Genomic DNA, 13,385 nt, shown 5'->3' on the forward strand with positions numbered 1-13,385 from the left:
CAGGTGGCCAACCTGTGGGGCCAGGCCACACCTGGTGCTGCAGCCTCGGTGCCTGGGTTCTGCTGGGGAAGAACTCGGCGAGACCCAGACTGTGAGAGACACGTGCTGGGCGAGTCCAGAGGGAGGAGAAGCTGTTCCGAGAAGGAACGGGCTGAGGACGCCAGTGTGGAGGTAAAGGAAGGGCCCTTGGAGCTTGGGAGCCATAAGCTAATGGCAGTTGCCTGGGTGTTGGGAGGGGAGGGAAGGGAAAGGCAGGGGCCTGCTCAGGAGGGAATGCGCACACCCTCTGTCCAGAGGGTTTAAGGGCGGAGATGCTAGGGGAGGTCCCAGGGGAAAGCCTCAATAGAATATTCAGCAGCTTTTAGGGCGTGGTCTCTGCTGATTGGCCGCACCAGGGCAGGGTCACTATCCAATGCAGCTGGTCCTGAGGTCATCCTGGCTGGTTTTACTGCTTCTCTGGGCCTGGAGCTGAAATACAGCAGAGGCCTGGATGTTGTCTTAGGAGGAAAGGTCAGGGGGACCTAGGGGAGGAAAGGTCACGCTGGGGACGGGGTCCCACCCACCATTGCTTCTCCCTCGCTGGGCACCTGGGGCTTCCCCCCCCCCCCCCCGCTCGGCGTGTCAGCATTTTGAAAAACCCTAACTTAACTCTGGTGCCGTGTCACATATAGAAATTTTTTGATACTTGCAACCATAGTTAAAACAAAGACTTATATTTTGGATATTTATTTTATATATTTAAATGCCATTTAACAAAGAAAAATCAACCAAAAAAATGAGTTTGCGTGTCACCTCTGACACACGTGTCATAGGTTCGCCATCACTGGCCTACAGCATCAGTACATATTAGGAATATATAACAGTCACTGTGTCAGTACCAGACATTTCACTGTTTGGTTATAGGCATCTTATTTGAGGGTTTTGTATTAGCCTCTCATTCCTCAGATGTCAATGGCCAGTATCCCCAATACAATTTTAAACCCCTCGTCTCTCAGCTCCTTCACGGAACTGAGCGCAGTGCCTGCAGGTGCTTGATGAATATTTAAAAATCAGTCAGATGCGGCCCAGGGGAGAGAGCGGCGGGTTTGCCGTCCAGCGAGGCGCCCTGACGGGCAGGCTCAGTGAGAGCAGCAGAGGGAAGCCGGCCGTGTGTGTCATAACGAAGGAGAGGCAGCCGGGCGGGGAGGTGGGGTGCTCCCAGCCTGCAGCCTCCGGGACTGTCCCCGGGAGGGAGCCTGTGGCCCGCCCGCTGGAGACCGTGCTGTGTGTCCACTGAGATTTGTGGGAAGCTGTGCCCCGTAGACACTGCGAGGGAATATCTCCAAGGACCACCCAGCTTTCTTCCCGGTGGTCAGGCTGCAAGGTCGGGGACCCCAGTGTGAATCTGGGCCCCGTAGATAGCGAAGCCGTTTCGTCACCAGGTCAAAGGACCCCTGGTCCCTGCAGGTGGGGGTGCCCCTGGAGTTTCCCATCGGGTTAACCCTCGTCTGTCCTGACAGCCTTCGCAGTGAAGGGTGGCTGAGCGGCAGGTGCGGGTAAACAGGGCGCAGGGTGAGGCTAAGCCGTCTGCATGTGTCTGGTTTGGGGAAGGGTCCGAAGCCGCTGGCTCCGTCTCCTGCTGGTAACTGAGGAAATGGAAGTCTCCGTCCATGAAGGGGGGGAAGGGAGGGAGGGAGAAGGCCTGGGGCAGCCCATGGCTGTGACCTGCAAGCATCGCAGAGGTTTTGTACAGGAGAAATGTCAGAACTGAACAGCTGCTTTGAAGCGAAGAGAAGGTGCGGGTCCCTGGTGTCAGCCTTTGGTTCTGTCCCTGTTCCTCCTCATTAGGCTCCTGGGGGCAGTGAGCCGGGCCGTCGCCGGCAGGCGGACCTGGTGTGGGTGGAGCTCAGTGGCGTCTGGCTCCAGGGTCGGGTGAGCTCGTCCTCCCGGCTCAGGCATGACTGGCCGGACCAGGAACTCCCCGAGCCTCCGCTTCCTCATCCCCCTGTTTGCCAGGTGGCGTGAGGGGTGGCTGAACCGTGGGAGGGCCGTGCACTGCCCGGCTCCACGCGTGGGAGCCCCTGTCAGTGCCACATCCACGGGTGGAGACCGCTGCCTCTGTGGCTTCCGGTTCTGTGGCCCCGGCCACTGGTGACAGCTGCATCTAGGAACCTGCCTGTGGTCCCCGGCCAAGTGCCCGCCCACCTTGTCCCTCTCCCCCACATTCACCTGCTTCCACGTGAACTGTGGATGGAGGTCTGACGGGGTGAGACCTGCAAAGGTCAGGGAAGCCCCGTGTGCAGGCTCAGCCCCGGGGTTACCAGGGCGCTGCTGCATGACTCCCTCTGAGCTCAGCTCCAGAACATGGGAGACTCAGCGCAGACACGCCATTCCCTGGTGCCCATGGAGGCGCATTTCATTTTAGTTATTGGTGTTTGTTGCATGTCACGTGCCTGTGAAGCTCTGTTGTCTAATTCAACATCCTCTTTCTCTCCTAGATTTCCAGGCCCTCCACCTGCCAGCAGTGCGCCACCCTCCTATGCCCCTTATCCACCCGCGACACAGTCATCGTACCCAAGTCCGCTGCCCCCGGCATCCGTCTCCCAGCTGGGCCGCCAGCTCGACACCATGCACATCAGCTACGGTAACCGTGCCCCAGCCGCTCCGCGTCCGCCGGCGGCGTCAGGAGCACGTGAATGAGAAAGGGTTCTCTCTTTTCAAAATGCACGCAGCCTGGGCGCAGCCCAACTCGCATTTCGACATTTTTATATTACTCATCTGTATTGTGAATGGCTGTCATTAATTTCCCCCTGACCATGCTGCCATTTATTTTAAGGTAATTGAAGGACCCTCAGAATACCTTACGTTCAATACACAACAGAAAACAAAAAATACTGGTGTCACAAATAAGCCTTAGGACAGTGGAATTGCTTTAGGAAGCATGAGGGCAGTTTAGCCTCGCGTGTGTATGGGGCCCTCACAGGAGAGATGTTTCACGAGCCCTGGGGTCTGCACTGGGTCCCGGGAAAGGGCCCAGGCGCCGCGGGCAGCAGAGCAGCAGAGGGAGAGAAAGCAGGCCTGTGTGGAGACTCGCCCCCGGGTGCGGGTGCTCGGGGCGGAGGGCCTGTCTGCCGTGATAGCAGCACAGCCAGCCCCTTATCTTCACAAAGAATGTTTCCATTGCTTAGAGTCAGTGTGTCAGAATTATCATGGAAAAACCTCAGGATATTTCTTATCTCTCACTGATTGCAAAATGGGTACGTCTCCAGGGAAGCAACTCAAGTGCACACACTCCGGGAGAGGGAACATAATCTGGCTGTACAGCCGTTCCCAATATGATTGGAAGGCGTGTGAGTGGCCCATCGTCCTCCCTGCTCTTTCCTACCTGGTTCTGAGTCCACTGGGTCAGGACAAGCACAGGGTGGAAGTAACTGGCTGTGTGGGCGGCCTTCATAACGCCTGTTACGTAACAACTGTACGTCCGCACGTCTCCTGTGACTGTCTCGGTTTCGCACCAGATGCTATTCCTTAACTAATGGCGTGTATCATACAAAATTACTGCAGCTGCGTTAAAACTTAGTCTACTCATTTCTCACTGAAATGATGGTGCTGTCTTCCCCTTTAACAACGTCCCAGTGTGAGATGCCCCAACGACATCGGTGTCGCTCTCTGAATGAAGGGCTCCTCTTGTGGCAGCGAAGGCAGTGGATTTGTAGGGTGCTTCCTGGCTTCACGTCAGGAAAGTGTCCGCGTGTCCGTGGCGGGTCAGATGGAAATGCCGTGTTGGGTGACTGGTCTTCTTCCCGCAGGTTCTGGCATGGCTCCCCCCGGCCAGGGGCCCCCGGGCTCCCTGTCCGCACCCTCGGGCCAGGGTCCTCCGCCACCTCTGCAGCCGTCCATTTTGCAGCCTGGGTCTCAGGTTCTCCCCCCACCGCCCACCACACTGAACGGCCTGGGTGCACCGCCCATGCCTCCGCCCGGCCCAGCGCCTCCGAATGCCCAGCTGCAGCCCCCGCCTCTTCCAGGACAGACCCTGGGCAGTGGATTCCCCCCGCAGCAGGGTAAGGCGGGCAGGGCCCGGGCAGGGCCTGGGTGATGGGGGGCCACCCTTCCTGGGAAACCAGCTTTGTTCCTGTTCCCGGGCCCCCAGCACCAGTTTGACGGGAGGCAGCTTTTGGAACAGCGTGGCTGCTGAAAAGCAGGGGCTCCGGGGTGGTCCCTGCCTGTGCGGAGGCGAGTGGTGCAGCGCGCCTGACCTGCCAGCAGGGCTTTGCCATGGGCCCACCTCTGGATTTGGGTTCTAGCCATTTCTTTGTAAAATTTTTCCAAACAGGCAACTATGGCCCCCAGATGCCAGGCGCACAGCTGGCGTACCCTGGAGGCTTCCCCGGAGGGCCTGCGCAGATGGCGGGCCCGCCCCCGCCCCAGAGGAAGCTGGACCCTGACGCCGTGCCCAGCCCAGTAAGCGCCCTCTCGCGCCTCAGTCTCCCTCACAAAGGGCCACTCTGTGCTCATCGTTCCAGACCCCCTCCAGTGTGTGGGCATCTCCCGTCCCTGCGGTGGGGGACTGTATGACCATGCAGGGAAGGCTCCCTTCCTGTGTGGGGGGCAGAGGGGTCGTGCGCACTGGGCTCTCCGTGAGAGAAGCAGCCCATGTAGGTTTTTCTTTGATATTCTATGAACTTGCAGTATCTACTGATGTTTTTATTATATTGGCAGTATTTATTATGGTCAATGAGTCATTAGTAGTAAGAGTGTATCCTGTATAAACATGCTATTTAAATAACTAAGGGGCCCTTTTTAATAAGAGAAAGATCCCCATGGAGAGTGAAAGCATATTGTAGTTTGCATATTTTAAAAAAAATTATTTTTGAACCAAAGAACTTATATACATATATGCATAACCCATGGACACAGACAATAGTGTGGTGAAGGCCTGGGGATGGTGGTGCAGGTGTGGGATGGAGGGGGCCAATGGGGAAAGAAAAGGGGGACATATGTAATACTTTAAACAACAAAGATAAATTTTTAAAATGATTGAATATAGACTTAGAGCTATAACAATTCTTTTCCATCCAGAGGAGGATTGTATCAGTCAGCTTTCACTAAGTTACTCTGTGTAACAAATAACCCCCCCCCCCCCCAGCTCTGCTCACAACTGCAGGGATTTGCTGTCACCTAAATGGCCTGCAGGCTGCAGCAGCTGCAGTTTGGCCCCTGCCCTAGTTCCAGAATCCAGGGTGAGGGGTCACCCCGTTGGGGGGTGTTATTTTACCACAAAGGGAGAAAAGCAAGAGAACTGTGAAGGGTACAGCATCTCGTAGAGCTTCCAGTCCCACGTGTGCCCCAGGACGGCCCTCAGCGTCGGCTGGGAGCTGCTAGCGATCATGCTCAGCTGCACCCAGACCCCCTGAAGCCAGATCCGGGGGCGGGGTCTGTGCTGGCTGGCTCTCCGGCGTTTGGGAAGCAGCTCCCTCAGCGGTTCCTCTCTCGGCTGTAAATGAGGGTTCGGATAGTCCTGGCCAAGATCTTTCCCTGAACCCAGATTCCAACCCTCTTCTAGCTCCTCGGCCACAACACTTGATTCCCTTCCTCACAGGCCTCACGTTTAGCCCTTTGGCTGCCTCTCTTGGTCCTGGTCCTGTCCTGGTCCCCTGATGTCCCGCCTCTCCCTCCCCCCTGGCTTACGGGCAGAGCCTCCTGTGGGCCGGGCTGTAGGTGGACATTCCCATGCTGGTGGAATGAATGAGTGAACATTAGCAACAAAAGCAGGAGCAGTATGTGCTGTGATTCATCCTGACATTAAAATAAGAACAGGAAGATCAGTCCAGTGGTATTTGTGCCCTAAAAGCAATAAAACAGCCCTGGCCGGTTTGGCTCAGTGGAAAGAGTGTTGGCCTGCGGATTGAATGGTCCCGGGTTCGATTCTAGTCAAGGGCATATGCCCAGGTTGCAGGCTTGATCCCCAGTGGGGGGTGTGCAGGAGGCAGCCGATGAATGATTCTCTCTCATCATTGATGTTTCTATCTCTCTCCCTCTCCCTTCCTCTCTGAAATCAATAAAAATATATTTATATAAAAAGAAAGCAATAAAACAGCAATGTCAGGTGTTTATGCTCCTATCACCACAGAAGCATGCTTTTGCCACTAACTCTATCCTCGCTTCTGGAAAGAAAGGGTAGCATCCTGTCCACTGACCGCCTGCTGCACAGCGTCTGAGCTAGTGCTCCCGCCCACAGCCCCGACCGTGCCCGTGCCCAGCTCGAAGCGAGGCCTGGTCGCCTCCTCAGGACTCCCCTCTCCCTCTGTGTCTTCAGGGGGCTCTCAGACCCGCGTTCTGCCCCTGCCCCCAGGTCACATCCCTGCCCTTGGCAGCCCTGAGACACACCTCCGAGCTCCCTGATCCTGTTCACTTATCCCAGAGAACCCCCCTCTCTCCTGGTTCTGTGTCATGACCCTGAGCACGAGTCAGGCGGATAGTGTGGGAGCGGTTCCCGAGGCGGCACCTCCAAGCGCTGAGGGGGTTTGGCTTTGTCGGGAGTCCTTGCCCCCGAATCGAAGCCCGGGAAGCGCAGGCACACGCAGAACCTCTGTTGACGTTTCTGGTAACGAGTCTCATCTCCAGGCCTGTTTTCTGAGCACATACACTCAAGGTCAGTTTAAAAAGCGACCATATATGTTTTAAAATGACTGGAACTGGTATAGTATTTCTTACTCTCTTCGTAGTATCCCAGCCAGTATGCAGATGAATTTAGAAATGTCATTACCATGCATGACACCCTTTCTTTGGAGCCAGTGCTTGTAAATTGCAAATGGCTAATTTAAAAACAAACTTTTTGGAAATAATCTATTTGGAGACTAAGAACCATCTACTAGTATGTTCAATATGTAAATGATCATGATTTCTATTTCACTGTCATATTTGACACTTCATTGGTGAGACCATTACAGTAAATGTTGATAATGTAAAATCTATTCCAGTTCTGAATGAAGCAGATTATTGTGGAGCTATAGGAACTGTGGCTGGAATACGGAATGTGATTAGTGTTTTGATTACCCTGTTTGCTTCCTGTGTCTGCCCGTGCTGGCTTGAGTCTCATCTGTGTTCCACAGTAATTCTGTTTGGAGCATATTCTATATCTTTAATTTAATTAGAATCCCAGTCCTGTGACTTGAAGGGGAGAGACAGGAAGTGTAGACTTACAGGCAGGCGGAACCGGTGTCTGGTGTCTGGTGTGCCTTCAGACCCCTGGGTCAGCGCCAGCCAGCCTGGAGGGGGGAGGGGGATGGGTGGGCACCATTTCAGAGTTTGAGGGAAGACAGTTTATTATTGTGAGTGATTTCTTTAGGAACATAAACAACGATGTATCTTCCAAAGCCACACACTTCAGTTTGACACTGGCCTCGCTTCTCCAGTTTCCCCCTTTCTCTCCCCTCTTTGCCTGACCCCGGTCTCGTGTATCCCATGAAGAAGGAGGCGGCAGGGAGCAGAGAGAGGAAAATCCTTAGGGTTCCCTCTTGTTTCTCTGGCTCCACACAACAGCCCCTGCTCATTGTTGTCAGCCCAAAGCAAATACAACAGAAAGACGATGTTTGTCCCTCAGTTTTTCATCATGAAATGTTTTCTTAGAGAAATTTCTGATGTTTCCAAATGAAGCGACACAATTTAGGGACTTGTGTTCCCTTCTGACTTGTACCCTGTGGGAACCCCACCCGGGACACTGTTTGTCTCACGTCTCAGGGAGCAGGGTGTGAGGGGGCCAGAGGGTGCTGAAGGCCAAGGGAGATTTGAGGAGGAACTTAAGGCTTGTTTGGGTTGTATGTTGTAAATCCTTTCGTCTACACTCATTTTTAGCCTTCTAGACTTTTCTTTAATTGCAAAAAAATTATTTTCTTTAAAAAGTTATTTTCAATTTATTTTTTAAAAAATGTTTATCTATGTCCCAGTAAACAAATTGAATAAAAATAAAGTTCTCTGGAGGGTTGGGTCAGAGCTCAGAGCATTGAGAATAGAGTTTGGAAGCTGCTGGTCTAACACTGAGAGTCAGCATGGGCGGGGCATACGGCATGGTGGTCGCTAAGGAGAATTTGCTCAGCAGTGAGCCCGCGTTTGTGGAGCAGTGAGGGGCGAGCATGTGGAGACGACAGGACTGACGTGCTCTTGCCGTCTTCTTGATCAGATCCAGGTGATTGAGAACGACCGCGCCACCAGAGGGGGGCAGGTGTACGCCACCAGCACCAGAGGCCAGGTCCCGCCCCTGGTCACCACGGACTGCGTGGTGCAAGATCAAGGTATGTACTCGCAACCACAGTTCTGATCGAGGGTTTACAATTTTCACAGCAGCATTATTATTATTTTTTAATATATTTTTATTTATTTCAGAAAGGAAGGGAGAGAGAGAGAAACATCAATGATGAGAGAGAATCATGGATCGGCTGCCTCCTGCACGCCCAAACTAGGGATCGATTCTGCAACCCGGGCGTGTGCCCTGACTGGGAATCGAACCGTGACCTCCTGGTTCATAGGTGGACGCTCAACCACTGAGCCAGGCCGCCCGGGCTCGCAGCATGAGTTTTAAGCTCGTGCACTGATCCCTTCAATCCCACCTTCACTGATGGAACGTTTATACAGGTGGGTCTGTGAAGACCCGTCCGCATCTGCAGAGCCTGAGAGGGGACAGGGCTCTGTGGTCTGGCCACGTCGCTCTGTACGTGTGACCCACGTTGGTACTTAAACTCCAGCCTCAGTTTCCCCTGCAACGCTGTGCTCGCCGCAGGGTGCCCCGTGAGAAGGAGGTCACACAGACAGAGAGCACGGAGCACAGTGTCAGGCAGCCAAGTACAGAGGCGGCTGTCAGCGAGGTCTCGCTCCGGTGAGGGCAGTGCACCATCGCAGTCTCGGAGGGCTCTGTACGCTCACCGACGGGTGTATTCGCTCGGGCCCTCCTTTGTCACCTTCCTCACTGCACGGACCTGCAGGGCGGCGTGGGCAGAGCGCAGGGCATTGACGCTGGAGATGTCGGCAGGCCGAGTTCCCGCCAGCTGCGCCTTTACAGCAGCTCCGTTAAGATTCTGGGTCTGTGCTCTCTCTGTTCAGCGAGGACGAGGAGCGCTGAGCTGTCACTGCCTGCCATGTCTGCTGTCACTGAGTCCACCCGGCAGCCTGGGGCGGGGTTGGTCCTCCCAGGAACAGAGTGTCCTGTTGTTTATGGCAGTGACAGTGCACCCTGATGAGGTCGGACACTCCGATGATGATATGCTGCTTGAATGAGTCACGTACTCAGCCCCGGAAGTATAGCGTCCATGTGTGAACAGCATTGTGTGTCCTCTCAGGGTTGTGGAGCCAGCCAGGGTCCAGGTGGGGGTCTCCCCTCCTCCAGGTCTATCCTCCGAGCTGTCCTCAGCGCTGTCCAGGCAGCATCTGGGACAGAGGGGCTTCGGGGGGAGCCTCCCACGCCTCGCACACCTGCACACCCTGCACACCTTGCACACTTGCACTCCTCGCACACCTTGCACACTTGCACTCGCATACCTTGCACACTTGCACTCCTCGCACATCTTGCACACTTGCACTCCTCGCACACCTGCACACGAATCCAGGCTCCTTCCTGCTGCTCGCTGAGCTTTGCTCCTCTCACCTCTGCACCTCAGCATCGCCCACCCTCAGTAACAAGTGACAACTGACAGCTTCCCCAGGTGCCGGCCTGGGGACCCCTCGCCTCCTCGGAGGCTTTGCTCGCTGGTACTTTTCACTGAGGCCCCTCAGCGACCCTTTAAAACAGCAGGCGCCGTCCTTAGCCAGGTGTGCACCCCCACAGCACTTCTCACCTTCCGAGGCCACGGCTCCTCTGTGGGGTGAATATCGTCTGTGTCCTCCTTCGGGCCACCACGCAGCACATGTTTGAGGGTGGCGTTCTCTTCACCACAGTCTATTACAGATTTTCATCATAATTTAATTTCGAACTTTATTTTAGGAAAGTTATTCTAGAGAATCAAAGTATTTGTCATACCATGAAATAAATATAATTGGTTAGGAAACATCACGTATATGAAAAATAGATTGAAGTGCTTTAAAACACATTTCTATTACCAGTAGAATTTTCATTTCTAGATTTGATTTTCAGTTTCAAACTAACATAATGAAATGGAATCGTATTGAGGAAGTGTCACCTGCTGACACGACGTGCCCAGATGCTCAGCGCTCCGCAGCGGGGCAGCCGCTGGAAGGCGGGAGGGTGCTGCTCTGTGCTCTGTGCCTTTGCTCTCAGCGCCCTGGGGTCTGCCATCCGTGTGGGAACAGCAGTGAGAAGCCTGTCTGCTGAGAGGGTGGTGGTGTGCAAGCAGCCGCAGTGCCCCTAGAGGCTGGATGGTGGAATTGCACAGTCCTTTTTAGAAACCACACAGGCCATGCCTTACCCAGAAGCCCCTCCATGTGCTCAGGTCCCGGTTTCAGAGCTGACCTTCCGTGTGCCTCTCACTCTTTCAGGCAACGCCAGTCCTCGCTACATCCGCTGCACGACCTACTGCTTCCCGTGCACGGCAGACATGGCCAAGCAGGCCCAGATCCCCTTGGCCGCCGTCATCACGCCCTTCGCCACGGTGCCTTCCAACGAGGTAAGAGTGAGGGAGCAGCAGTGCGGCCACCTGCGCGTCCCCGCAGTCTGCCTACAGCGTTGTCTTCTTAGGCAGCATCTTGTATTGGAAACAGAAACTGGAACAAGTGTAGTGCACAAACACGTCGCCATTCAACCCGCTGTTCGTTAGGAAAACGCAAAGCTGACAAGCTGCGTTGCGGGCATCCTGCATGCCAAGCACGGGTGGCCGGTCGCTTTCTGGCCTGTGGGGAACGGTGCACGTGAGCCCCACACCCGCCGGTGAGGCCCTTCGTCCCCAGTGCAGGGCTGCTCTCTGGGGTTCTGGGGAGGAGATAGCAGAGCCCAAGGCCCATCTGACTGCGCCTGCTTACCAGTCCCTGGGCCAGACGCCCAGCAGTGCTGCCCAGTCCGAGTGATTGGGAAGCAGGAGCACATACATCTGCATGCTTTCCCTCGGAAGGGTGTCCTCAGTGCCCGGGCAAGTGGGGGAAGCACAAAGGAGGTCACAGTTTGATTCCCATCAGGGCACATGCCCGGGTTGTGGGCTCGATCCCCAGTGTGGGGCGTGCAGGAGGCAGCCGATCCATGATTCCCTCTCATCATTGATGTTTCTCTCTCTCTCCCTCTCTCTTCCTCTCCCTCTCTCTCTGAGGTCAATAAAAGTATTTTTTTAAAAAGAGCCCCCGAGTGTATTATCCACGCAAAGAGCACATGCAGGTGGTGAGCCTGTGCGTGTGTACAGGCAGCCCAGGCTTCGCTTTCGTGACACGTGGGCTCTGAAGTGAGCCGATTGCGCAGGTGCTCTGTCCTGTAAAGAACTTAAAGGAGCCCTGACGCTCAGTATTGTTGAGGTGCAGCCTCAGAAGCCCCAGGCTGCTTTCTATACACAGTGTCCGCTTCCACCGAGGCTGTGCAGGCGTCACCATAAGCTGGGAGAGAGAGTGCTGGCCTCGCATAGAAGCAGGGCCTGAACATCGCACTGAACAGACAGCAACGCGTGCAGTTCCTGTAGAGACGGCTGCACCCCTGAAGGGCCCCGTTTGTGCAGCTAGGAAAAGCCCCGGGGAAGGCAGGCGCCCAGAGCAGAATGGCGTCCCTTTTCCGACAGGGTTAACTGCAGGGGTGCAGGGACAGTCCGGTCTGTCAGGGCAAAGGTCATTAGAACCCAATTTTAAGTGAGTTTATTTATTTTTATGTATATTTTTATTGATTTTAGAGAGGACTGGAGAGGGAGAGAGAGAAACATCAATGATGAGAGAGAATCATGGATTGGCTGCCTCTTGCCCGCCCCCTACTGGAGGTCAAGCCTGCAACCCGGGCATGTGCCCTGACCGGAAATCGAACCTGGGACTCTTCAGTCCACAGGCTGATGCTCTATCCACTGAGCCAAACCCGCTAGGGCTTCAGTTACACGTTAGAAGCTAAATGCACCAAGCTTACACAGAGTTATTCTTGTAAATCTCTATTTTTTGTTAAATGAGAATAACTTCAGGAGAAACAGGAATAAAAAAGGAAGCCCTCTGCCTCAGTTTAACTTTAGCGACTGCAGGGGGTGTGCGGCGGCCTCCCTGGGCAGACGCCGCAGCAGCGAGGGCCGCGGGGAGGCGACCCTTCACAGCCTCTTGCTGTCATGCCATCAGCTGTATGGCCGCGTGTTCTCACGCTTTCACATTCTAGACAGGACTATGTCTTATTAGCAGCGACTTCTTAGGGTTATGTCATGTTCTACCGGAAGACAGGGTGCTGTTTCTTATAATTAACGGAAAGTTAGAGCCTGTGAAATACACTTTTTATACCCTGCTTCAGGATTGCCGACTTTAGTCACATTTGGTGGATATTTAAGTAGCACAAGGGCTTCAAGTGCATGTAGCTGATGTGTCCCCTTAGTGATCAAGTCTGAGGTAGTAAAGTAATGCTTTAGAGATTAAAGGTTTCCTAGGCATCAGGTTCTCACTGAGTAAAAGCTAAAGAGGTTATCAGCCCTACTTGCAAGACGGAAGGAAGAAAGAGAAGGGGGAGGGGAGGAGGGGGGAAGAGAAGGAAGGCCTGGGCAGCCTTAGCTCGCAGTGGTGCAGGCAGTGTGGGTGCGGCAGTGCGGGTGAGGCAGTGCGGGTGCGGCAGTGCGGGTGCCGGTTAGACAGTGTGGGTGCGGGCAGCGTGGGTGCAGCAGGTGTGCCTGATGCGGCAGAGTGAAGGATGGTTTGTCCGGGTTCTGCTGGGTCGGGGGGCAGGCAGTGGGGCAGGATCTGATGAGGTGGGGCCTGTGCAGAGGGTGCTGCCTTCCAGCAGTGCCCCCTCGGCAACATCACCTCACGTTCTGAGACTCATTTCTCTCGTAAATAAAATCATAACATCACTTAATTTCACTAAATTAAAAAATTGTTTAAAATAAAATAAGCTGGTATAGAAATGATACTCTTACCATCATCTTAATCATTATTACATGTATTAGCTATACAGTATTAAATTCCTCCATGAAACTTTATTAACCAGCAATCATTGCTTTTGGGTGTCCACTATGTACAGAAGGAGAAGTATGAAAACCACAGTCATTCAAAGGTACCTGCAGTGTGTACGTTTAATGGGATGCTAACTGCTCTTGGCGATGCCGGCAGCTGCCTAACTCACGTAAGGAGGCAGCGGAAACTGGTGCGAATGCCACAATTTACATCATATGTTAGCGGAAAGAGTTCGCCACTCATTCACATTTTTAAAAAAACTGGCATGGTATCTGTGTTTCCAAACTGTATCACTAGTTTCTATTTTTGTTATTCAACTGATAAGCACCCACCTCTATATAAACACTAGTGGC

At 54.0% G+C, this 13,385-nt stretch overlaps 1 protein-coding gene across 1 annotated transcript in view; it reads left to right on the plus strand.

Moving 5' to 3' along the window:
- The window catches only part of SEC24D (SEC24 homolog D, COPII coat complex component), a 61,560-nt gene that overhangs the window by 9,610 nt on the left and 38,565 nt on the right, over nucleotides 1-13,385 (plus strand). Inside the window, exons 3-7 of the mRNA XM_005864571.2 lie at nucleotides 2,478-2,623; nucleotides 3,789-4,040; nucleotides 4,313-4,440; nucleotides 8,159-8,270; nucleotides 10,465-10,592. Coding sequence (XP_005864633.1) covers nucleotides 2,478-2,623; nucleotides 3,789-4,040; nucleotides 4,313-4,440; nucleotides 8,159-8,270; nucleotides 10,465-10,592 — 766 coding nt within the window. The remainder of the gene's footprint in view (nucleotides 1-2,477; nucleotides 2,624-3,788; nucleotides 4,041-4,312; nucleotides 4,441-8,158; nucleotides 8,271-10,464; nucleotides 10,593-13,385) is intronic.

This window comes from Myotis brandtii, unplaced genomic scaffold, assembly GCF_000412655.1.
Source record: "Myotis brandtii unplaced genomic scaffold, ASM41265v1 scaffold1888, whole genome shotgun sequence".
NCBI lineage: Eukaryota > Metazoa > Chordata > Mammalia > Chiroptera > Vespertilionidae > Myotis > Myotis brandtii.